Consider the following 27,331-nt stretch of genomic DNA (forward strand, 5'->3'; position numbering starts at 1 on the left):
ACATGCCTGGTTGCGCATCTCCGGGTTCAAACCTGAGGTGCAAAATAATATACTGAACCAACCTGTCAACCCCGACTATTTATTCGGGCCGGAGGTTGACACGGCCCTTGAGAAAATAAAGAAGGACACAGACACTGCAAAGTCCATGGGGGCTCTCCAGACTCAGTCCTTTCGGAGCAGCTCCTTTCGTCGCCCCGGAAATAGGGGAGCAGGTAGAGGGCAGGGGGTCACAGCAGACATACAACAAAGGCAATACCCAAACCACCTACGATAAAAACACCCGGGGTGGATATCGTGGCTCCAGTACAAAGGGCAGAGGACGCGGCTACGGCAACACCAGGTCCTCCCCCAAGAACAAGCAGTGACGCCCTCTCCCTTCCTCCCGACCACATAACGCCTGTCGGGGGAAGGCTACAAAGGTTCCTGTCCACGTGGAACTCCATCACCACGGACAGGTGGGTCAAAGATATTGTCAAATACGGTTACTGTCTAGAACTAACCTCCACTCCACCCACAATACCTCCAAAAAACCGTCCTATGTCCTCAGAGCACTTAACGCTCTTACAGCAGGAGGTGCACAGTATGCTTCTAAAAGGCGCAATAGAGGTCGTACCCGTCCAAGAGCAAGGTACGGGGGTGTACTCCCTGTACTTTTTAATACCGAAAAAGGACGGGTCACTCAGACCTATATTAGACCTGAGACCCCTAAACAGATACATTCTTTCCGAGCATTTTCACATGCTCACTCTACAGCAAGTCCTCCCGCTGCTCAATCAGGGAGACTTTCTAGCCACACTGGACCTCAAGGATGCGTATTTCCACATACCCATTCACCCATCACACAAAAAATACCTCAGGTTCACTGTTCAAGGGCAGCACTACCAGTTCAGAGTCCTTCCCTTCGGTGTGACAACGGCACCAAGGGTGTTTACAAAGTGCCTAGCTACTGTGGCGGCACATCTACGGAGGCAGCACATACACGTCTACCCTTACCTGGACGACTGGCTCGTTCAAGCAAAGTCAGCCCAGCAATGTGCCAGCCACATGTCCCGCACCATTCACCTCCTTCACAGTCTGGGGTTCTCACTACATTACCCAAAATCCCATCTACAGCCCGCAAACGTACAACAGTACCTAGGTGCGACTATAGACACTCTGGCGGCCACAGCTCAGCCGAATTTGGTGAGAATCAACAGCATGCAAATGCTGATTTCAAAGTTCAAACCTCAACACTCCCTTCCGGCGCGAGTGTTCATGCAGTTGATAGGCATGATGGCCTCCTGCATCTTCATAGTCCCACACGCGAGACTACATATGCGCCCGCTTCAGGAGTGCTTGGCACGTCAGTGGAATCGGGCTCAAGGACAATTGAAAGACCTAGTGTTGGTGAGCGGTCGGGCATACAACTCTCTGCATTGGTGGAATCCACAAAACCTTTGCAAGGGTCGACCGTTCCAAGAGCCTGTTCCACAATTAGTACTGACAGCAGACGCGTCTCTCCAGGGATGGGGAGCTCATGTACTCCACTACACAGTGCAGGGACTATGGACGACACAACAGAAGAAAATGCACATCAACCTTCTGGAACTGATGGCAATCTTCCTAGCCATGAAGGCATTCAAAGTACATCTGTGCAACAAGGTTGTGTTGATCCGGACGGACAACATGACCGCAATGTACTACATACAGAAGCAGGGAGGGACGCACTCTCCACAGTTGTCTCATCTGGCTCAGAGCATGTGGAAGTGGGCCATTCAGAGGAACATGTTCCTCATGGCGGAACACCTCCCCGGCAAGGACAACCAAATGGCGGATCTGCTCAGCAGACACAGCCACCAGATGCACGAGTGGGAGTTACACCCATCAGTACTCCAGCCGTACTTCCAGCAGTGGGGTCATCCAGAGATAGACCTGTTCGCCACAAGCGAAAACGCAAAATGCCAAAGCTTTGCCGCCAGGTTCCCACATCCGCAGTCGCAGGGCAATGCGATATGGATGAACTGGTCCGGCAGATTTGCGTACGCTTTTCCCCCAGCACCGTTGATACCGCTGGTGGCTCGCAAACTCAGACAACACTCCCTGACACTCGTCCTAGTTGCTCCTACGTGGGCACGCCAGCCATGGTACACCACCTTCCTCGAACTTTCCGTGGTGCCGCATCAAAGGCTGCGGATCAAACCCGCGCATTTGACGCAGAACCATGGAGAGATTCAGCACCCAGATCCGCAACAGCTGAACCTGGCGATCTGGCTCCTGAAGTCCTAGAGTTTGGCTACCTCAACCTGCCACCTGACTGTATGGACATCATCAAGGAGGCCAGAAGACCCACTACAAGAGCTTGCTATGCAGCCAAATGGAAAAGGTTCGTCATTTATTGCGGTAATAATGACATTAACCCGCTGGACGCATCCATCCAAAACATCATTTGTTACCTCCTACACCTATACCGATGCAATCTGGCGTACACCTCTATACGTGTCCATTTGACCGCAATATCAGCCTATCTACAAACCAGGCAGCACCTATCTCTATTCAGAGTGCCTGCCATCAAAGCATTCTTGGAAGGACTCAAACGAGTCATTCCACCAAGCCACCCACCAGCTCCAATGTGGAACCTCAACCTGGTCCTCACGCGCCTGATGGGTCCACCCTTTGAACCTCTCCACTCATGCGAGATTCAATTCCTCACCTGGAAAGTAGCCTTCCTGGTAGCGATCACTTCTTTAAGAAGAGTTAGTGAACTCCAGGCACTAACAGTTCAAGAGCCATTTATACAGGTTCATGCCAACAGGGTCGTACTACGTACCAACCCCAAATTCATGCCCAAGGTAATATCGCAGTTCCACATGAATCAAACTATTGAACTGCCCGTTTTCTTCCAAAACCCACAAACTGTCGCGGAAAGGGCACTCCACACACTAGATGTCAAAAGGGCCCTCATGTATTACATCGACAGGACCAAACCCTTTAGGAAGACAAAACAACTGTTCGTTGCCTTTGCCCCACACCACAAAGGTAACGCCATCTCCAAAGCAGGGATAGCCAGATGGATAGTTAAGTGTATCCAAATTTGTTATCAAAAGGCAAAACGCACATTAACTATTCCCCCACGAGCCCACTCAACACGTAAGTTAGGGGCCTCCATGGCTTTTCTAGGAAATATTCCCCTGCATGATATATGTAGAGCAGCCACCTGGTCCACTACACACACATTTACCAAACACTATTGTGTAGATGTGCAATCAAAACAGCAGGCAGCTGTAGGACAGGATGTTCTCAAAACCCTTTTTCAGACCGCTGCAGCTGGCACTGGTAGCCGCCGCTAATAGAGGGCACTGCTATACATTCTATGCACAGATATGAATTCAGCAGCCCACATGCCTCGAACTGAATATGCTACTTACCAGTATGCATCTGTTCTTGGCATGTAGGGCTGCTGACATTCATATCGCCCTCCCTCCTCCCCGGCGCCTGTAGCAGCTGCAGCTCTCAGAATTACTGTAAGCATGGTCATCACTTTCTGTATCTACTCCATCACTGCCACAATGGCGAAAAACAATCTGAGGATGGAGAGGATGCCCATGCGCACTGTAGTCCAGGGGAGGAGTCACCTATCCAAGGATACTTCGAAGACTCTTCCAGGACAACAACGTGCAAACATCCGGACCCAACACTAGGCGGCGATCTATGCACAGATATGAATGTCAGCAGCCCTACATGCCAAGAACAGATGCATACTGGTAAGTAGCATATTCAGTTTGTCAAGTGTTCCCTTTTCTACTGTTTACAGTTCCAGTTTTAACTTGTCAGAGAATGCAGCTTTCTTTATTGCAGCTGTACAAAAAAAGTCTCTCCTAATCTTTACCTTCAGCACTTTCCAGTTACCATAATGTGCAAATTAGTAGTCTGCTGTATGTTTAATTCAACATGTCCAGGTGTCCTTAATGGACATGTTTTGACTGTTCCCTAGTGAAAAGGTGTACTCCGCGCGAACATTTTAAAGAAAGCGAAGTCACAGTATGTTCTCTAGGCCCCAGTCTGGCAATCTGCACAACTATTTTGTCCTTTTAGGGGATATGCCAGGGACCTGGTGTATCAACAGCGCAACCATCACCTCCTGCACAAAAGGATTCCAAGCTCTTTTGAGGTCAGGCTGTGTGTCTGGTAGACAACCCCCCATCCATCATGGATTGCATACCTCCTAATCTTCTGTCCTTCGGGCAACAGCTGCAAAACCTCTTGAGTGCACGCTTTGTGGCACAAAGCCATCTGGTGGGAAGGAGGGTCAACCACTTCCTACAGGGGTGGCAAAATATCACATTGGGTCCTGTAGATTGTCTCAATAGGGCTACACCTTCCCATTCCTTCTCTACCCAACACACCTGCCACCTACAGTGGAGCGCTGGTCGGAGGACGACCTGTTTGTCTTATGCCTAAAAGTGCGGGCTCTTTTGGTCAAAGGAGCCATGGAGATTGCTCCAGCGCCAGAAGTGGGAACTGGCTGTTATTCCTGTTACTTCCTCGGGAGGAGGCCTCCATCCTATTGTAGACCATCCGCCTCTCAATGCCTTCCTGCGCCAAGATAGATTCGCTTTGGCCCATGTTCTTTCTGTCCTGAAACCCAGAAACAGTATGTTGGCGTTAGACCTTTGGGATGCTTATTTTCGCATCCACGTCCTGCAATGATACAGGTGCTACCTGCAGTTCAGAGTGGATCACAAGCACTTTAAGTTTGCTGTGCTCCTTTTCAGCCTCACCAGTTCACCTCAATTGTTCATGAAGGTGATGGTTGCTGCTCATCTGAAAGGTCTGGGGGGGTACCAGTCTTTCCCTACCTCAATGAGTGGCTGTTGAAAGTGGTCTCTCCACAGTCAGCCACAGATCACCTCCAGATGACGTCACTCCTGACTTCTTAGCAGAGGCTCCCTTTCATCGGAGCCATCCTGAATAGGGTGCACTTTGGAGCTTTTACTTTTAAAAAATGAGTCCAGGGCATTTGGGCTATGATCCCTTTGTTTCATCCTCTGCCATTGGTCTGTGATGGTGACTTTGAGGCTTGGGTTTATTTCCTTCCTGCATATTGATCGTGCCAGATGGCCCATGTGAGTGTTGCACGGGGACCTGAAGTCTGTGTGTCCAAAACAAACGAAACCTGTCTGATTGCATCCAGGTGTCGGTTGAGACTGCAAGAGAACTGCATTGGTGGATGCTTGACTGCAACTGGACCAGAGGCGGACCCCCTCGAGGAGACTGTGGTGACAAATGTGTCTTTACTGGGTTGTGGAGGCCTTCTGAGAGATCAAAGGACTCTGGTCTCTGGTGAGGTCTGCTTCTACATCAACTTGTTTGAGTTGTGGGCAATTCGATTGATGTTGAAGGCTTTCCCGACAGCCATCAAAGGGAGTCTGATGCAGGTTCTCATGGAGAACACCTCTGTCCTTGTTGTGGTACTGCAACATGCAGGGTGAGGTAGGATACAGGGTCCTGTGCTAGGAGGTTCTGCACCTCTGGAGCTGGCTGGATGATCAGGGGATTTCCCTGGTGGTGCACCACCTGGCAGGATTTTTAAATGCCAGGACAGATAAACTTGATTAGTGACGCCAGCTTCATGCGCCTAGCAGAACATGAATGGCAGTTGCACACAGAGGCATCTTTCAACAATGGGGAGAACCCTGGCTAGATCATTTTGCCAATGCAGAGAACATAAAATGTCAGAAAATGTGGGTACTGGAGTTCCCCAGAAAGCTCTCACTCAGTGACTCATTTCGCATAGTGGACCAAGAGACTCCTCTATGCCTTTCCACCACTACCTCTACTGTCTCTAGTTCTGATGATCAGTAACAACTGGGGCACAAGTCATCCTAGTCGCACCAAATTGGACCAGGAGAGTGTTTTATCTGGAAAGTCTATGCCTTAGAATCTTCCCTCCGATCGGGCTTCCACTGCAGGAGGATTGCAGCCACTAAGCAAGGGCTTGCACTCAGACCTCCTCAATCTGTACCTTCATGTGTTGAGACTGAGATGTGGCAGTTAAGTTCTTTTGATCTTCCACCATGGTCGATGATGTCATCCTGGCAGTCAAGCACCCTTCCACTAAATCGGTCTATGCAGGGTGCTGGGTCAAGTTTGCTGTATGGTGTGGTATTTAGCAGTTAGACTCGTTGCTGACTAAACTGTCGGATGTGTTGTTATTTGCTTTGTTTTTGGCCCAGAAGGGCCTTACTCTGGTCACAGTTACTTTACTTTTAGTCTCCTGAAGCCGTTATACGTTTGCTGGACTAACAGTCCTTGTGGAAATAACCGGTTTTGTTACTTTTTCCAAAAGGTTTGCAGCATGTGTTTCCATCAACTCCCTCTGTAATACCACAGTGGGGCTTAAAATTAGTCCTCTCCTTTCTGATATGTACCCCTTTTGAACCATTTAGAGTGTTTTTCATTCCACCTACTCCCCTTAAAAACGGTCTTCCCGGTGGCAATAACCTGTATGAGTGAACTTCAGGCCCTCTCGGTTCAGCCTTCTTATATCACTTTTTCCTTTATAAACTGGTGCTAACATATCAGTCTCCATTTCTGCCGAAAGTGATGTCTTTTCATTCGTACAAGCCATCCCTCTTTCACCTACCTTCTTTGCTCCACCTCATCCCTTAAAAGATGAAGACAGACTCCACTATTTGGACTCCAAGAGAGCTTTCAGGTTTTAAATTGATCGTATCAAGGAACATCGGGTGAACAGTTAGCTGTTTGTTGGGTTCTCTGGAGCAAAGAACAGAAAGGCAGTACAGAAATAAATCCTCTCTCAATGAATAGTCCTCTGCCAAGATATAGCCTCCTGAAGGTCTGTGGCTTGCTTTACAAGGGCCAAGGCCACCGGAATGCCTGTCGTGGATATGTGGCCGGCAGATAAGAGGGCATCAGTGCATACAATCAAGAAGCACTACTACCTTGACAGTCCGTTCCATTGAGGTGGGCATTTTGCCTGTCTGGTCCTGCAGGACTTTAGTTTGAGCCATTCCACAAACCCACCACCTCGGCAAGTACTCTTTTGGTATCTAATCGCAAGGTGAAGAATCTGTGGTTCAAGTATCCATCAGAGGAACAAGTTACTTTATCTTTGGTAAAACTTTTTCTAATAGATACTCCCCGCAGGTTCCTCACCATCCTTCTGTCTTTCCGATCTGTGGTATGGTCTCTTCAATCTAAAAAGGTCCAAATTTAGTTATCTGCACACTGATTTTCCCATTGGTCATTTCGCTCTGCATTTGAGGGTATGGACAGATTAATGAAAGAAACTGATGTCGGCATGCATGGGTGGCACTTGTATGTACATTCATCACTTCCGGGGAGGACTTGCATCGTTGTGGAGTCACGTCTTGCCACCTGTTCCAGTCTGGCGCCTAGGGATATTCACAAGGTGAGGAATTTGTGGTTAGAGTATGTATCAGGAAGAGCATTGCTGAAGATAAGTAAATTGTTCATTTGAGACATTGCAGTTGCCATCAAGGCAGGAGTATTGTCCTAGTTGTATCGCATGAAACCCTGCTCATAACTTTTCCCTATGTTCAAAGTGAGTTTAGACCCCACCTGGATTGATTCCAATTGTCCACTCCACAATGATGGTCACCTGCCAAATTACTAATGTCACAGTAAACCCTTTATCTTAAGTTTTACGTGTGCACACACCCTTAAAAGCAGCAGCAGTTTGTGCAATGCCAAGGAAGATAGCAAAATGCCCAACTCCCACTATTGATTCATATGATCCCCATGCTTTTGTCCTGTGAAATGTTTTGACTTGAGGGTTGAATGTTCTGTGCTTTGCTAATTGTAAAACCTGGGGAAAGCCTACTATTATGGTAGTAGTTTTACCCCCATGTGACTTCCATTCAGGAAGACCTCCGTGTGGAAAGATTGTCAGCATTTCTTTCCTCTGTGCATCATGGTATAGTACGGGATGGTGGCCCTTGCAGGGAAACCAATACATCTCTATATATTCACTCTCTGCAGCCTAGACAGCCCTCTGCATAGGCTGTCACACGAAATCAGGTAATTCATTGGAGCCAGCCACAATTAACCTGTTGCTAGACAGTCACTACCACGAGTTTTCTCCTCCTCTGTGTGTGTGAGTAGGCCCACACGCCATGCACCATGTGCCTACATCTACAGAACTAAAGGCATGCTCATTTCTTCTCTTTTCAGGCCACACAATGCCATATTGCAGAATGGGCCAACTGAGAGTGTGCCTGTGCAGGGAATCTGTTTCCCTCTATTTACCATTCTCCTTCTGATAAGTTAGTCTGCTCTTCAACTCCTCTTCTCAAAACTCTATTGATAGAGGGCTAAAACATAGCTTGATGTGTGGCTTGTTTATTTATAAAAATGTTTTAGTTGAAAGCTTAAGAAGCTTACGGGGTAGATCTCTAGCGATTCCAGTGTGCAGGCAATCCAACCCCATGATAAAACTAAGGGCTAGTTAAAGAGTAGTCAGCATTTCATTAACTCTAGAGCTCTTTATGATTGTCTCCCTTTTTCAGAGAAATTTGTTATATGATGGATAGTATCCTGTATTATCCCCTGCTATCAAAAGGCTAACAATGTTTTGATGAAATGAGCACTTGGTTTGTTGCGTAGGCAAAGCCGCCACAGCTGCTCTTCTGAAGAATATATTGATTATAAATATTTGTGAACCTGCCTTTGGAAATCAATCCATACTGTAGCTGAGCTTTACTGTATAAACTTTTTTTTAATTTAAACTTTCTCTTTATTGGCATAGACATAAAAACACAGCAACAAAAGAGAGTGCCATATTTTGATAGAAATAGCTAGAAACAATGATCCATCATCCTGTAATCTCCTAAATACCTCCTGTCCTCCCTCATCCGTCCAGCAATTCCCGGTAAATCAGGTTGGTCAACAAACAATAAATGAAAACCAATTTCAGTATAGGCCGTGCATGGGTTGCCTCTGTAGTCGTTCCATTTTCCCTATAGCTTTCTCCATTTTTGGGGACATCCCGTTTCTTTGCACACCACATTTTCAGCCATCATGCACCAATCCATGGCGTTTTGCTTGTCTCTCAGTTGTGGCTATGACTCCAACCCCCACAGGTGTGCAATGTTGCGCTTAGCTACTAGCAACACCAGAGTGACCCAAATTCGAAACCATGCGTGTCAAGTCCAATGTGTCCCAGATATTGAGGAGGCACCATTTTGCGTCAAGCTCCATACTCCCTCCACAAACATTTATACAATTAATCATATCGCCCAATACTGTTGCAGCATGGGGCAACTCCATATGGTGTGAAAGAATGTGCATATCTGACCACCGTGTTTACGACATTGCTCTTCAGCAGCTCTGCCTTTTTTACCAAAATGGTGCTCGAGAAATATGCCCTGTGCAGAATTTGGATCTGCACTAGCCTGAGTCTGGACCTTACAGCCACTTCCCTGGGAGAGGCCAGAGCCTCTTGCCACTCATTGTCAAGACTTTCGAAGTCCCTCTCCCACTGTGCCCTCAAGTGAACTATAGTGTCTGGTAAGTTAAGTATTTTTTGATACATGAATGAGTTTTCTTTGCGGGGCATATAGGTGTCAAGTAGTCTGTCTTCAAGCAGGGAAGCCTCAGGGAGTATTTCACCCATTGGCAGTGACATCTGTAGCACAAGGTGCATTTGTAGGTAACTGTAAGCTTCTGTATGTTCTAGTTGGTAGTCACTTTGTAGGTCCTTTAAAGGTACAACACCGCCCTGTACCCAAAGGTCTCCTACCATTGACAGGCCAATGAGATCCCACTTGCTAAAGCTTGGCTGTCCACCCAGAGTACCTATGCTTGCCCTGTCCCCTAGATGGGTAACCTGAGTAATCTTATCTTTTCATCCAAGCGCCCGGAGAGTCATGTGTCAGACTTTCAATGTCACTGCAGTTGGGCCCACAAAAGCTGTGTGGCGCTTTTCCTCATTTATGGCCCTTTGATAACACCCGGGTGCCGCATTAGAAATCTATCCATTCGATGTGCAGGCTCAGCTGTTGGAAGATGCATCCAGTAGTGAACCACCGTGAGCTGTGCAGCCCAATAGTACTTTTGGATGACTGGGAGGGCGATACCACCATCATACCAAGATCTTGTCAGCTTTCGGATGGCAGTATGTAGCAAGGCTCCATTCTAGAGCAGTGCCCTCACCTCGCTCTCAATTTCCTTAAAATAAGAATCTGGGACCACATGAGGAGTATTATGCAATGCATGCAGAAAGCGAGGCAAAGCAATCATTTTAAATAGAGCCTCTCTACCAAACAGCTAGAGGGGCGCAATGCCTGCCAGTGTTTAACCTCTTTTCTGAGGTGTGCAAGCAGTGGGGCTATATCTATCAGTTATGGGGCAGGCATGGCCCATCACTATAGATATATATATCTGGGCCTTCTTCCAGTTGATAGTGTACCCTGAGTAGGTGCCGAATTAGGTCAGTATTTGTATGATCTAATCAAGAGTAAATGTTGTGTCGGAGACATAAATTAATATATTGCCGGCATAAAGTGAGATCCTATCTTCCCAGTCATCTGTCCATCGAAGTCCCGTAACTAAAGAATCTTGCCGGATCCAGGCAGCCAGCGGCTCCAGAATGAGAGCACATATTAGAGGCGAAAGTGGACAACCCTGAGGGGTGCAGCATTAAATTCGAAACGTAGAGGACACACCTTCATTAACTGTAACCTGGGCCAAGGGCTCCATATAGAGGAGCTTTATCCAACTCGGATAGGGCGGGCTGAAGCCCATGTTATGCAGCACCTCAAACAGGTACGGCCATTCAACTGTCAAAAGCCATCCTAGCATCAAGGGAAAGCATCAGGTCGTCCTCTTGCATAGTTGCAGCCTGTCCCAAGACCCCATGGAGGCATTGCAGGTTAGGAGCGGTTTCTCTTCCTGGCATAAAGCCAGATTGATCAGAGTGGAAGAGGGTTTTAATCACCTGCCAAGGAGAGTAGCAAACATTTTAGCCAGTATTTTGGCTGCAGCCTTTAATAAGGAGATTGTCCTATAGGAGCCACAATCGCCAGGTGGTTTACCATCCTGATGTGTGACCACTCTACTGGCCATCCGCTGGTCCTTGTGAAGAGATCCCAAATGGCAGCCTTCCCTAAACATTCTAAGTAGGTATAGAGCAATCTTTGCAGCTGTGAGCTTATAGAGTTCAGTGGGAATCCCATTGGGGCCTGCTGCTTTTCCCAAGTTCAATTCCTTTATTACCTGAACTATTTCCTCCTCCATGAGGTCTTCCTCCAGTAATGTCTTATCGTCTTCCCGATAATCTTGGGAGCTGCAGATCGGCCAGCAACTCACGGGAATTTCCCGCCATGGCAGTAGCGGGAGGAGAATACAATTGGACATAATAAGTGGAAAAAGCCTTTGCCACCTCTTGTCTCCTCTTTACTTGCTCACCTGTAGCTGTCTGTATCTCTAGTATCCAATGATTTGCTCTCTCCCATTCATCAAGCCACACCAGTAGCTTCCCGGCTCTGTCCCCAACTTCATAAAGGCTGTTTTCGGTTGCACAGTGACTGGTTCTGGCCTCATTGAACTCTGTCCCTATGTTCTTTGGTTTAGGCTGTTTGTTGAATTCCCTGTTCCGCTTGGGATGCAATTTCTTCACTAACTCTTAGATTTCACACTCCAGCGTCTCCATTCTCTTACTTTTCAAGTGGCCTGTACTCAACGAGAGGCCCTATCCTTTGATTTCAGTTTTGTATGCTCCCCAGAGGGTTAGCGCAGCGTCCACCAAACCCTAATTTTCAGTGAAATAGTTTTACGTGGTCTCACGGGGCCCCTCTCTTATGTGGGGTATCTTCCGGTAACAAGTATTGAGTGTTAGATCACGGCGAATCTGCCGATCTGGGAGCCCATCCACACTGGAGAGTGTCCTGAGATTCCTCTAGCTAAATGGTGGACCTTACTGAAGTGGGCAGTAAAGTGTGCCAGTGTAAGAACATAATCAATACGAGAAAGGCTGCCATGTGCCCCAGAATCAAACGTAAATTGTTGCGCAGTCAGATTATGAAAGCACCATATATTCAAGAGCCGACCAAAAATCTGCTAGTGGGCAGCGGGGAGTCCCAGTCAATATAGGGGTAAGCGATCCACTCCCATCATCAAGTGTAATTTTAAAGTCCCCTCCCATCAGCAATATACCATCTCGAAGGCGCAGAAGTAGTGCATTTAAATCTGAGAGTGTATTATCATGTAGCAGTGGAGGAACGTATACAGGTACTATGTTAATTGACTCACCCTCCCACATTCCAGCTGTCGCCACAAAGCAACCCTGGGTGTCTAACCAAGTGTGTTGGGCGGTAAGTGCAAATGTTTTGCGCACCAAGATACCCACCCCTCATGAACTGGTAGTGTACCCCGCATGGGCAATCATTTTGTATCCCCATCTGTTCAAGGCTTGATATATGTTACCTTTGAGGTGAGTCTCCCGGAGTAGGACTATTTCTGGGGATTGTTTCTTAATGTATTGTAGAACCGCTCTGCGCTTAAATTTATCCCCCAGGCAATTCACATTCCAGGAAAAAATACTAATGGCAGACTCCATCACCGAGTCGACCATATATTCACTTGAATTAGTGTGTCTAATTGACTGGTTCTAACCACACACTGTGTAAAGTGTCTGTCGCCCCATAAGATTGTGTCAACAGTGGGTAGCTATAATCCACTCCGGGTGATCATCCACCCGTAGAAAGGAGAAATTTAACCAAAGTTATATCTTGTTCCGCAGTCAGTTTCATCCCCATAACGTGCACAGTTTAAAGTTGGAGGTGTGGAGCATCAGCAGCACATGTAGAACCATTGTGTCTTAGGTTGCTAAAGAACCTAGTCTCCTCAAGGAATTGTCGCTCTTGGACCCTCTGCAACTGGAACTTGTGTTGCCTTGATTCATGGTGGCTGTTCTGGTGAGGTGACAGGTCGCTACAAAGCTTCAGTATCATCTTGTGACTCAGGTGGGTCAGTGTTGCACCGCATTTTTCCCCATCGGGGTTATGGTTTAGAGCCACCAACAGTTCTCCAGCCGTCCAGCCAATCCCACGCCTCTTCAGGCCTCACGAAATACCAGGTCTTGCCTTCTACCGCTATTCTAAGCTTTGCTGGAAAAATCGAGTATTTTATCTCTCAAGGCCTTTTTAACTTTCAGAAAGTTGCGCGGCAGTCTTTGAACTTTTAATGTAAAGTCTGGAAAGAAAATGATGGCAGCATTTTCATAGGTAAGTGGTGGAGCACTATGAGCAGTTTGCAAGATGACGTCACGGTCTCGGTAATTAAAAATCCGAGCTATTTTGGGATGAGGAGCCTGCCCTGGTTTAGGTGGGATCCCGTAGGCACGTTCCACTAAGAAATTGTTTGAGAAGCCTCTCGTTTGCAACATTTTAAGTATAAGGTCTACGGCGTAGTCCACCGATGATTGCTCTGAACGCTCAGTGACCCCAACAATACAAACATTGTTGTGCCTGGATCTTCCCTCGAAATCCTCCACTCGGTCCTCCAAGATTCTTGTGGCAGGTCACAGCTCTTTGATCTAGGTTTCGAGGATCACATTTTCAATTTTGAGAGTGATGATGAAGTCCTCTACTTATGTCAATTGGGCTTCCATGTTACGAAGGTCTGCTCTGACTAGTATGACCTCAGTTGATACTGAGTCAATTCTTTCTCCCCAGAGGTACAGACCACCTGAATTGCCTTCATGGAGCATAAGAGGCTCTTCCACTGTGTGCGACCATTCTGCAGCTGGCTCCATTTTTGCAGCCTCTGTCAGTGGGATCGTTTAGTAGGGCGTATTTCTCCAGTTTTTTTTGGTGATTATTGCGTATCCCTTTACCACCAGTCATTGTCTTTGGAATTAGGGGGGGATGTTGTTCAAGTGTAAGGCACAGTAAAAGTGGGAACCAGAGGGAGGGCCGTCTCGGTACTCTGCCTCCTGCCAAGGAACTGGTGACATTTTACCGCGAGGCCAGACCGTTTTCCCACTTCTGCTCCCCCAGCCCTCTGCAGGATTTTCAGTCCCAGCCATGGAACAATGTGCCCTACCTCCTGTTTGGCTTGGTGTATACAGTTAGAACCACTGTCCATTTCCTGGGTCCCACGCAGGAGGCGGATGTCAGTCTCCGGTGCTTTTTCGATTCCCCACGCCGATCCGGACAGCTGCAGCATCGAAAGTGATGACTGAGTCACGCCTCCAGCAAGGGAGGTCTCCCAGGGACTCCAGTAACTGCTTTATTCAGGTTGCTGCACTAGGCCCACAGCCTGGAGTCGGTGAGGGCTGGAGGCCACAGTACAGGCTAAGGTACTGCAATAGCACACAAACAGCTAAGCTAGGCAATCAGGGCCCTTAACTCCAGGAGCAGTCAAGGGCTTTGAAAGAAGTTGTGTTCTCAGGCGGCTGCCAACGGATGGGAACTCAAGACACCAGCAGCATCAAGGCCCAGAGCATAGCCAGCCATGCCCAGTAGGACCGCAACGCCAGTCCACAATATGCATTGTTAGAGCTGGCATCTACCTCTCATATCTCCCCAGAGCCCTTGTTCACCTTAATGTTAGGCGACCGACGACATCTGTGAGCCCCCGGGTATGTTGCTAGTTTTGGGAAGAGTGGACTGGAAAAGGGCTGCTCCCACCAAGCTGGCATCACTGCTCTCTGATCTGCAGTGGGTTTGGCAGCGGGCAACTGTATGCAGCGCCGGCAGTCATCAAGGGCCCAGGTTGCTCAGCGGGCCGCCGCCTTCCCTTCGCTGAATGCCAACAGGCAAGTTGCATCCCAGCGAGTGTTGCGTTGAGCCAGTTGGGGGTAGCCTGCTATATGCCGCTGCTCGTACCTTCAGTGTCGGAGTGAGACGTTGGATCGTCTCACCACGCCTCCTTGCTCAATCCACAGTTACTCTCCGTCCCGCACTCAAGACCGCAGCTTCAGTCTGCAGCGCAGGCTGCACCTCTATCTTCGGCTCGGAAGCCCACTGAGACCAGGCAATTGGTTCTTCGGTTACCTCCTGAGTACCCACCTTCTAATCTTAGGCTTAGCTGCACTGGAGGCCGGATGGCAGGACGGCTGTATGGGGATGAGGCCAGTGGATAGTAAGAGCCGCTCTAGAAAGCGGCTATTTTCCCTGTGGTATGCCTCTTCCCCCTAATGTATAAACTCTTTACTCTTGAACTGATAACATGGTGGACTAAACTTCCCAGCTTAATATGTAATTGTTCTCACTATATTCTCGATCCCTTTTTCTCAGAAGTTTGAATTAAGCTTGCTACTGTGTTGTGTACGAAATGAATCCCACAATTGAGAACTGAAAATGTACTTGCAGTCCTAGTTTTCCATGATTAGTGTTCTTTCTGATGACATAAACATCCTTCCCGCTTCTCTATCGACCACATTAATAGTTTGAAAGACAGACTAAGAAGATCTATTCGAGACCTCAAAGTTAAGGTGCTTGATAGACCCAGATATGCATGATAGAGAAATGCAGCTTATAAAAGTATCATTGTCCGCTTTCTCTCTTGTACGACCTTTGAACCGGAGTACTGTTCTCTTCTTTTTACTTTTTAAAACACACTGCAAGTGTTGTGGTCAAATTATATCTGGTATAATTGGGTTCAATTTATTAATTAAAAATAGTTATTCTCTATAGATATGTTTTGTTGGCTAGATTAATTTTAAATTGGAAAATGCATGCATTTTAAACATGGGTTCCTAGGCCCTGCCTGTGTGCTAATGTATTGTGCTGTTTGTAGCGGGAATGCAAGTGGTGGGAATCTAGTAGTGTAATCTAAGTAACTATTTTTTCTTGATTTTAACCGAAGTCCGATGCAGTAATTATCATGCATTGGTCTGGCTCTTAGTCCCAATTAAATGTTGACACTATTGCTGATGTTAAATGGCAAATTCAGGATCTTTTTCATGTTTACCTACTACTGCAATGGATTAGGGTATCGATGCATAGTTATAGTTCGATATTTTTCACTGTGTATTGCAGCTAATAAATGTCACATTCACTGCTGGTCTGTATGTGTAGACTCCTGTACTTTGACAAAGATTTGCACAAACAGTGCCGAGGCACTTCCCTTGCCACCTCAAGGAGGTACATGCTGTACCTTTTAATGAGGAGCTTTCTATCTTTAATATGTGTCTGTAATTTCAAGGGAAATAGATATCTCTCTGGATGACAATTGGCATAATTTCTGCTGGTGTCCATCTTTCTGGAAGTCTCTTAGGTTTATGACATGTCCCCTTACATAAACTTCTTATTCCATTATTTAGTATTTAGGTCAATCTGATTTTTTAAAGTTTTTTTTGGATTAGTAAAGGTTTGTCTGAATCCAAATTAAATGTAATCAGATCTAATTGTTTATCTGAGGTAATGGTAAATGTGGAAGAGGGCACACTGCCTTAAGTCTGAGATAGCAAATAGCATTAAAGTCATAGGTGTTGATTGGATGCCAATATGCTAGATGTGATCTAAAGAGATTTTATCGTAACCAAGTGAAAGCTAGGTTCTTTCTCTCAGTTGTGTTGGTTGACTGCAGACTTCACTATTGCTTTATGAAGAAAAGTAATTTTCTATAGCATACTGTTCAATTTGATAATGTTTTAACTTCAGCTGCCATGTTAATTTTATGAAAGTGATATGTCCACCTTCACTGAGACATTGCAATTTTATACATGTTGTAATAAATATCATTATTTTCCAATATAAATTGTAAAACTTTGTGTTGCTTTACTCAGTTTTTTTTATTCCAAAAACCTGTTAGACATTTAGTCTTAGATTAAAAATAAAAAACATGTTTTGTAAGCTCTTTCGTTACATTATCCATTCAGCCATGTTTGACTTTTGGTGATTCGATGCATAAAATTCCTCCAATCTTTTTGGTTGATAACACAATTCTTTAGGTCTTTGAGATTCTTATTTGTATCATCGGAATCTTGATCTTCCTCTCTTCCGTTTTCCTTGCATCATTCCCAACATAATGTTTTTTTCCAGGTAGATTTCTCTTCACGTTGTGTCCAAATTATTTGAGCTTAATTTTGATCATAAATGATTTTTATAGTGAAAGTTATTGCTTGGTCTGGTCAAGTATTGTTTGATACATTACTCTAGGAGATATGCAAAAGCCTTTGCCAGCACGAGAGTTCGAAGGAGTCAGTTCTTCAGCGATCATTTTATCAGTCGTCCAGCTTTTCCATCCATACATTGTTACAGGAAAGACAATTGCTTTGACTTTTCATATCTATGTTGTCAACAAGATGTTTTTACTCTTTATCACGTTTTCCAGGCTCGTCATTGCTTTTATTCCCAGTAATAGCTGTCTTCTGACTTGAGGGGTTGCAAACACCAGAACAACTTACCTGCAGTCCTAAGAAAATGCTGTCTTTGATTCATAGTCCATTATCTATTCTGAGACTTTGTAAGATTTCTGTTGCCATGATTTTAGTCTTGTTTTACATTTAGCTTTAGTCTAGCTGTATTGTTAGTTTTTTTGCAATTGACAGTCATTGCTTTGAGATCTCATACACCTGACACAATCAGGGTTGTGTCTTCAGCATACCCCAGGTTATTGATTTTTCTTCCTCCAATTTTGATTCCTGTCAGAACATCATGGAGTTGGCACAGTATGCTAATCTTAGAGATTTGACAAATATGGTGATAGATACAACCTTATCAAACACCTTTTACATTCAACCACTCTGTTTCCCCACAATCAGTCCTCACTGTCACTTAGGTGGTGTACAGATTCCTCTTGAGCCTGATCAGGTGGGTTGGCACACTCATGTCTTTTAGTACATTCTACAATTTTCCATGAGCGACACGGTTGAAGACCTTGGTTTAGTCTATAAAGTAGAAAAAGACGTTGTTCTGAAATTCTCTTTTTTAATTATCCATTGCATGTTCGAGATCTGGTCACGCGTGCCTCTTTTTCTGAATCCAGCTTCCACATCTGGCAAATCGCGCTCCATGTATAGTTGTAGTCTTGCTTGTGTGATCCTTAGCATGATCTTATTAGCATGTGATATTTAGGCTATTGTGAAATATTTCGAGCAATCTTTTGAATCCCCTTTCTTAGAGATGGGCAGAAATAGGGATCCCTCCCAGTCTTTTAGCCACTGCATCCTCTTCCATATCTGCTGACAAACAGCCATCATTACTTTGATCGAGGAGTCCTCCGTTATTTTGAACAATTCAATAGGTAACCTATTTCCAGGATATCAGGCTCCAGCTTTGAGATTTGATCGTCAAAAGCTCTCCTAGTGCTGTCTATTTAACGTCTTGAGTACATTGCCTTCTTCCTAGAGATCTTCATTATAATTTGTTTGGCCTTGATATATCATTGATTGAAACTAGGCTGGCATGTTACGCAGTTCTTTACAAATATTGGTAGATTTGGGCCCTCATAGCATGGTTTCTCATTGCCTCCAAATGTTTACAGGTTTGAAGTGTTCTTCTCTAATACTGTGTAAGTTACAAACAAACTACTGTTGTAGTGACTGCCTAATTAGGAAATCCAATGTTCCAACATTTGGGGCATATACCTTGGGTTTCTGTAGCTTCAAGAGTAGGACAATGGAAAGGTAGCATTCTTTGGTATCAATTACTGATGTATGTAGTATTTACTTTAATTAAATAAAAGGTTACTACAAAAAATAATGGCTCATAATCCTTAAATAATTAGAAAGTCAATTATTTGTCAAATAATTTAGAGTTCAAATCTCTTTCCAATAGACAGTTCAAAGTATCCATTATATAACAGTTGTCTTTAATTTTAATATCATACAGTCGCACAAAGAAGAATGAAAAATATATCAGGGCCCCAATTAGCCCACCACCACAATTTCCCATCACACCTGGGCTCTCCTCCTCAAGTCTAGACACTTCCCCTCCATCCGCCTCGTAGCTTCTGCACTTTCATATTTTCCACCATCATGTCTGGATTCTTTCTCTCCCCTCACATTGTAGCTTTTACCATCTGCCCCTTACATCTGTTTCCCCCGAGAGAGAGTCTCTCTCTTCTCTGTCTCTTCTCTCTCTCTCTTCTCTCTCTCTCTTCTCTCTCTTCTCTCTCTCTTCTCTCTCTCTTCTCTCTCTCTCTTCTCTCTCTCTCTCTTCTCTTCTCTCTCTCTCTCTCTTCTCTCTCTCTCTTCTCTCTCTCTCCTCTCTCTCTCCTCTCTTCATACTATAACACCTGGACTTTTTCTCCCTTCACACCTGGGCTCTTGTTCTTCGTTATGATAATTGGACTCTCGCAGTCCCTTGTGTCTGACATCAATCTCTCCTCAACCCTTGTGTTTGGCTGCTCTCTCCCCTTCCCTGCAAGTTCTGTTCTCTCTCTCTCTCCCACTCTCCCCCTCCTCCTACACCTTCATGGCTATGCTTTCTTTCTCACATCTTGGTTCTCTCACTCCCTCAGTCTCTTCTCCTCTTTCTCCCCTTCTCCCCTTCATATGTCCCAGCTTCCCTCATGTGTAGGTTCTCTCTCTCTCCCACCTAGACTTTCTGTCTACTGACCTCACGTTTGGGCTCTCTTCACTCCTTTCTACCCTAAGGGCTGGACTTGCTCGCTCTCTCCTTCAATTCCTGCCTATTTCCCTCTCTTTCTTACCCCCCCCCCCCTCAAACCCCCGAACTTTTTTTGTGACTCTTGCATGGGTTATGGCCCTCTTAACTATCTGTTTCACTCACTCGGCATTATGAGGAGACCATTTGATCATTTCAGATGCACTGCACAATAACAGGTGGGGTTTCCCTGTAAGGTTTGATCTGATTCCTTTGCTCTCAGTAGGGCAGCTATGTAACATTGCACATGCTTATAACTTGTAAAGCAGAAATATTTCTCTGGACATTCCAAAATGAAGATGTTTACAGGTAAACTGTATATACGCAAAATACTAGCCATTTCAGATTTTTCAGAGGTTCTCCAGATGCCAGTGATTGGAAACTAGCCTAATGTTAAGTGTGTACACATACCTTTTTCAGAGTAACGTTTCCAGAATGGAGCACGTGAAAAGATTGACAGTAGGCCTGTTATGGGACATATCTCTGCGTGGTTTGCCTTTTTTTTTTTGCTTTAGTACTGAATCCGGGGCTTGGATTTGGGGTGCATTCCATGAATGTTAAGGAGTCTAACTGATCAGAACTACCATGTAAATAAAATACCACTACCGCTCGGCAAAAATTGTCTGAAACGCAACAGCATGTGGAAGGAAAGCATGTAAGACGTTGAAGAGAATTTTTTTCTTGATGGCATAAGCGAATTAGTAGTGAAGTCTTTAGAGCACATTATGTTTACATCTTCACTGGTTGTGGTTTTTCAGGCCCACCACAGCAATACTCGGGCCAGGAAGAATATTATGGGGACCAATACAGTCATGGTGGACAAGGTCCTCCAGAAGGCATGAACCAACCGTATTACCCTGATGGTAATGTCTTACAATATACTACCTTACCCATGTTCTATATCTGCCCAACCTTTGATATAGATCGCTATTTTGTCATTTCTCGTGGGGGTGAGAAAAGTGACCAGTGATTTCAGTACCAGATGTTGCACAGTTTGTACTTTAGTTGTACTTGTAAACAGATCACTGAGAACACAAGGAAATAACCGTCAAAGTATTACTAATTGGATTGAACTGTCTTGTTATTTCACTGTAGCCATAATACTATTTGGTGTAACACCACCACACATTATATAAAGAGCTATGCAAAAAAACACTCTTGAATTTCTTTTTACATATTGATTTCATTTCCAGCATCGTCCTCCTGTGCCTTTTATTCACTGAAGGTAAAAACACAATAAATTGGTTATTTCATGACATGTCTTTAACGAGAACCCTCCCTTTTCGATTTCAGGATGTTTTTGCTCGTTATTCCAATTCCTCTGATATGTAGAACTTATTCTGTCACTGTTCTTTTTTTTTTCACGAAAGAGACACTCGTTGGAACAGTTAGTATTCGGAATTGCAGTAACTCCTGTTTTCATAAGATAGACCAAAGCAAAGATGCTCTTGCAAACTTTTTTTCTGACACAGCGTTTGTATCAGTCATTGTATCAGTCATTGCCGGCCCATGAAAATGTTTTGCTTATTGCTCGTTAACCTTGTCCCTGTACAACTATATAGTGTTAAATGTATTAACGTTTAATATTTGTTAAAGATATTTGTTAAAATATGCACTGATATAAATTAAATGCTCCATTTCCTAGAACACACACATATATATCCTAGAATAGAATGGGCAGTGTTATGCAGTTGCAGGCGTTCCTTGTCCCACCATTAAACTAGTGTAAACTTAACTTTACTCTGTGCGAGATTTTATGACCAGAGAGTGATGTTCCTTTGAGGCTGAGCCATATCCGATTCACCCATTCAAGTCAGTTGCCTTGATATATTGTATTTTATCATGTGTGCTGTAACCCTACTACTGTAGTCCGTGCAGTATGTTGGGCTCTTTCTCGAATAGTTTATCTGTTCGGGAGCCAGTGAATGCGTTTGTAAAAAGATTTTTAGACAATGGCTGTTTGTAACTGTGACCGAGCTCCTGCGTTAAACAACCTAGCACATAAAATGAAACTAATCCTGAGCTTACTCCTGGTAACAAGTAGCAAGGACTTTCTCCGAGAAAATTGTGTGACACATGAACGGCGCCAACAAAACAAAATTGCACGTAAAGCATTAACATGCTAAAGATCCCATCCCTTTAAATAAAAGAAGAAAAAAAAGTTAATTTGAATATTAAAATGCCACACAAATGCTGGAAATCTGATGTAAGACTCCGGCGTGATTTTTTTTATTATTAAATGGGATGCTTTCTGCTTTTAAAGCAGTCTGTGGAAGTGAAAAATTCAACACACCAGTGGTTGTGCTTCCGTTTAAAAGCCACTAGAGTTTGGGCGTCATTAGGGGTCACTGGAGGTCGCAACTGCGTCGCCTCGCTACCCTCCTGCGATCCCTGACCTAAAAGGTGGTAAGGGTAGTGTCAGAAACAAAAGTTAAACACGGCTGTAGTGCGTCTTGTTTACTTAGCCCCTCGGCTATATATTGTAGGGAACCCAACTCAAGTGCCCCGGGGTGCAAACTGCAGCCGCTCAGCATATAAAGCGAGCAAGAAATGCAGGGGAGAGAGCGTGAATGGGGGAGTATGGGAAGTACTATGAGGGGAACATAATGAAAGGAAGAGGACACCACTGAGAGACGGTGAGAGATCGAGACAAAGACGGGCAGAGGTGGGTGGGTGAAATGGAGGTGGAGAGATTAAAGAGACATCCGAGAGAGGTGGTGAGTGTGAAAGATATACAAGTGTAATAGAGAGTGCGATAGGTGATGCACATAGAAAGGTAGACAGAGACAGACGAGCCAGACAGCGAGGAAGACCACCGAGATGGGGATGCTAGTACGAGAGATATAATACAGATCGAAAAGGGTCCAAAGACATGTGACTCCGCTTCCTGTGATGAATTGGGGTAAAAAAAAAATGTGGTCACTTCCACTACCCTTGACGTTTTGGTGAATCAACGCCAATGCACTAAAGGCAGCAAGCAGTGTTTTCGTTTTTAGATCTGAAACAAAGCAGTGCTCCCCAGTTTTAGAAAATGTTTCTTGGAAAACAAATTCGTCTGAAACAATTTCACCAACATGCAGTACATTTCCATGTTCATGGAACAGCTGTGCAAACGTCCAGACTTTCCAAACATTTTGTAAGCATTATACATCTTATGTGATATTGATCTAATTGGACCGAAGTAACCTGACAATTTGGGCTTACTCTTTTGTTAAACACTAGCTCATTGTAAGTGCAGCTCAGACATCCAGTTAAAGGGCAGAAGGTTAAAGGTGCTGTGTGTTTGGACCTATTCGGGGCTGCAAAGGAAAACAAACAAGCATTGTCATAGCCAATAGGTCTCGCCTTTGGGACCGTATAAGTGTTTAGCCATGCAACATTTGATGTTGTTGCACCAAGGATATTGTGCTGCATAACTAAATACTTATAAGGTCCCAAAGGCGAGACCTATCGGCTATGCCAATGCTTGTTATGTACTTCAACCACTGCGACTACGTTAAGTTAAATATAGGGGGGTAGACATTTCTAGTCGGAAAGAACATCTTTAAACTCTCACTAAGGCAGTGGGGGTGAGCGATATGTGAAACGAGGAACACTATAATGTATATTGTAAGTCTTAAACATGAGGGCATGAAACTCTCTCAGAAGGGAAGACTTGGGACCTGTGAGCTACAGGCACCGCCATTCTTCTTTCTTCTAAGTTTAAAACTATGAATAGTTTCGGCACACGAGTCAGGTGTAAATAGCACGGCAGCTTTCATACAGTACACGGGCCAACAATCCTGTTACTCTGGTAACCGTGAGTGGCTGCAACGTCACTTCCTCCGTGGAAGCTCTTCCAGGGTTTGCGTGCTGGCTCTACTGCACCGCACGGGGCGGCCGTGCACGATCCCAACTGAAGAGGAGGCTGCAACGCAGGAGAGCTCGTGGAGGCGAGCATGGAGGCTGACCACTGCCACAGAGTGCTGGAGCAGCGCCTCCGGCCGCCACGAGAAGAGCCTGGGTCTGCTCACTACCAAGTTCATCACCCTGTTGCAGGAAGCTAAGGACGGCGTGCTGGATCTTAAAGTGGTCAATGCGACTTCCGTACTCATTGGATAGGTGTCCTACATGTGCAGGGGTCTAAGAGCGCTGCATTCCCCATTCGTATGTGATTGGTGGGTGGGTGCAGTCTTAGAGAGCCAAACTTTTTTCCACATGTGGCACGGTTAGGAGAGAGTGGCAGAGAATGAGACACCCGAAAATTGATGGTTCTCATCTCGAGCCTCGCTGTTTGTCCACAGTGATTGAACATGTCAATCATTTGTGGATCTGAACCTTTGCTCTCTTTGTGAGGTGCCCTTCTCAAGCTGTTGAGGCCCCAAGTAGGGGGAATATTTTTGTAGGGTTCCCATGAGAGCCACGTCCTTAAAATATCCGTTGTATGGAGGCGAGATGTCGAGCTTGTAGCAAGCACAGCATGCCTTTACTCAAATGTGCAGTGAGTGGTCCATGGAAAAGATCAGGAGTGAAAGAACTCACCATAACTCAAGACAAGCCTGGGAGTTGTGCGAGTGCGCGCTAAAAAATTAACGGCCTGCTGCAGTATAGAGAGGCGGGGGGGGTGGGGGTGGAGGCCAGCAGAGTGACGCGATCTGTGGTGGGGGAGGGAATTGAAGCGCAAGCAAGGCGGAGAGAGGCAGCAAGGCTTAATGAGCCTTGACAGAAACACACATGGTGGCTGCGTGCGTGCACGCGCTCGTGAACGCGAGATTGAGGCCAGGAAAAGCGTCTGGTAGCACTTTGAAAACGCACTAACTAAATGTCTTGCCTGAGCAACGCATGCGCTAGCTCAGGCGAGACCTAAAAAGGGCCAGAAATTTGTCCGCTTGCCATCTAGTTCAGGTAACATTCTATTTACTGATTTGTATTTGTTTATTATCGAAAAAAAAGCATGGAGCAACACTCAAAACAGACCCCTGTTGCTTCTCATAGGAAATACCTTCACCTTTCTCCCCATTATCTCGTCACCCCATGTCCCATCGCCCTTCCCAAGTATCTATCTCCAGATTTCCTCCATCAATTTCTTCAACTCCTCAAACATTACATCCTTTCATCCAGTCTGTAACCATTCCCAAACCTATCCACCCTCTGTTTTCACATTTCCCCTCTCCTACCCACTGCTCGTACCGACACCCATTACCCCCAGTACTACCATACTCTGACTTCTACTAATGTCTGTTGTATTTGCATATCTACACCACATCTACCTCTGGACACTATTGCTTCTCCTAACTTGTCAACTCCTCTTACCATCTCACTCATGTCCATAATCACAGCACACTTTTCCTCCAAGCTCGCCGATGCCTCCTAAATCTTTCAGCTTTTACAGATGCAATTTCCAACATAACCTTTTCTAAACTGCTGAATTCTCTCACCCAAGTCATCTCCCATTCTCCCACTAACCATCTAGATACATTCACTCACAATCTCACTATCAAACGCATCCATCTAACAGCAAACCAGACATCGTCATAATGTCCTACACTCTTCCCTATCCTCAATAGCCAATTTAGAAATATAAAGTTAGACCTTAATGGTCGACCCTGAACCCCAAACCACCCACCTTCAACAAATATATAAAAAAAAAACACTAACACTGTTAAAGATGCACATTTCTTACAGTACAGCACAATCCACAGTTTACGTCAGTACCTCACAATGATCAAATTAAATCATTAGCAAGTCTCGTTGAGCAGGACAGTGATAGCCCAGAGAGCCTCGATGCAAGTACAAACCGGTGCGTAAAGAACTTATTCAACCACTCGCTTTTGTTACCTTTTAACTCACTAGCAGGATATCTGCCAGCCTGTCACAACACATTGATCATGACCACATAGGAAACACACAAAAAAATCTGCCTCCAACCTGCTCGGCCTATAAACTCACCGCACAGCAGCTAAATTCTATGCGGATCAATGAGCAGAAACTACCATCACATCTTTGACCTATTGGCTGACTCAAAACCAGACCTACCATTCATCACAGGAACATGGGTAGGAGAGGATATAGCTCAGTACTTCTTGAAGCACTCCCACCAGGCTATTGATGCTTTGTTCTAAACAGACAGGGAAAGAAACGGGGCTAATTGGCAGTTACTTGCAGGGAAACAGTAGCAATTCAAAATGGACAATCTCCAGTGCTACCTTCCGATTCAGTCACCCCCTGCTATACATACATCCACACAATAATGAAGGTTTTACTGACTCTTGTATGTAATATCAGGGCCAGTTCAAACCTCACTTCAGTCTGTGCACCCTTGGTGACTTGAACGTCTGGTTTGACAAACCTCCAATGCTTCAACCAAACGCCATCTTATCAGACTTGGCCACATACAACCTAAAGTAGATTGTCAACAGGCCGGCCCATGTAGTAGACATTATATTTGACCCCATATTCAGCAGCCTAGACATTATAACAATTTGCGGAAAGTCTCCACTCAGCTGGAACAGTCATCACCTAATCTCCTCTCCTCAGCTATAACATCCCATTTAGCAGCAATCTACAGATTCTGGAATAAGCTTAATATGGGTATCTTTGAAATTCATCTATTTGCTTTATAAAAATGCCTATTATTATTGGACGGCCAAAGCCTTTGACAGAATAATCCTTTAAAAAAATCACCAAAACACGTAAAATGAAGAATATATCTCTTGGATGGATGACGATCTAAAAAGGCCGGTCTTAACACATCAACACACCTTGCAGAAGTTGAAGATGCCTCATGGCAAATTACATCAACACAGTCCCAATAGAATCTGCAAACCACACTTTAAAAATGGAAAGGAAAATCCACTGTTCATTGAGTTTCTTGGCTGGGCATTTGCCGTGACAGAGTGTGCTTAAAGTACACAATTTGGTGGGTAATTCTAACCACATATTCCTCCGGTTGTAAATACTGAGACATCAAACCGGATCAGGAAACGTTCTGAGCAGTTCTCCTGAACACCACTGAGTGGCATTGTGTGGTTCTGTGCAGTCGTTGCTCCAGAAGTGAAGAGCGGACCCACATACAAGGGCCACCCATCCTCACTGAGACGATTTGCCTTCTTTCCTCACTTCCAGATATGGACTCAGAGCTTCTTTAGTCTTTGATCAGACTTTTGATCAAAATGTATCCAGTGTGCAAGGTAAATGTCACCTCCTAAATCCGCTGTGTTCATGCAATGCCGGGACTGTCGCAGAGGTCTGTAACAGACCCTCAAAAAGTCTTTTTGTGGTGCCTAGGATTGGGCCACCACTCCAAGACCTTTGGCAGCTGTGCCCAGATGAACATGAAGGCTATATGAGAAGTCAAAGCCAAACTCGCTGTGACTGGTCAAAGTCAAAAGAAAGGTCCAGTTCCCCTGGCAGGTCGTGGTCAAGTTTTCAGATAAGTTAAAGAAAAAACCCACAAATTCCACACGGGAAACAGACCCTTCCAGCTACTCTGAAACTTCTGAAAGAGTGTCAACATGCCTCTTAGTCTCGCTTCTCATCTGCATTGGAGCTAATTCAGGTCTGGTCTTGACACATTCTGGGTTTTCCGGTCTTTTGGTGATGTCACAGCAAGTAGAAGCATTCAGGCCCTTAACCCTGCCCTGTCTGGCGCACTTTTGGGCCTCACGGTACTGCAGGGCCTCTGGTTTGACTTCTGTCAGCGGGTTCACCCTCTACAGCTTGTGTCCCTGGGACCTTCATAGAGCGCAGCGCAGACTCCAGTGCCCACTTCGGCT

General features: G+C 45.2%; 1 protein-coding gene across 5 annotated transcripts in view; it reads left to right on the forward strand.

The window, feature by feature from the left end:
* Positions 1-27,331, forward strand: part of SS18 (SS18 subunit of BAF chromatin remodeling complex) — a 363,861-nt gene that overhangs the window by 255,163 nt on the left and 81,367 nt on the right. For 3 of the 5 annotated variants that reach the window (XM_085605729.1, XM_085605728.1, XM_085605727.1), the window contains exon 7: positions 20,336-20,440. The exons of the other annotated variants lie outside the window; for them this stretch is intronic. In XM_085605729.1, coding sequence (XP_085461855.1) covers positions 20,336-20,440 — 105 coding nt within the window. The remainder of the gene's footprint in view (positions 1-20,335; positions 20,441-27,331) is intronic. 5 annotated transcript variants of the gene reach the window in all.

The sequence above is a fragment of the Triturus cristatus genome, chromosome 5_1, assembly GCF_964204655.1.
Source record: "Triturus cristatus chromosome 5_1, aTriCri1.1, whole genome shotgun sequence".
Taxonomy (NCBI): domain Eukaryota; kingdom Metazoa; phylum Chordata; class Amphibia; order Caudata; family Salamandridae; genus Triturus; species Triturus cristatus.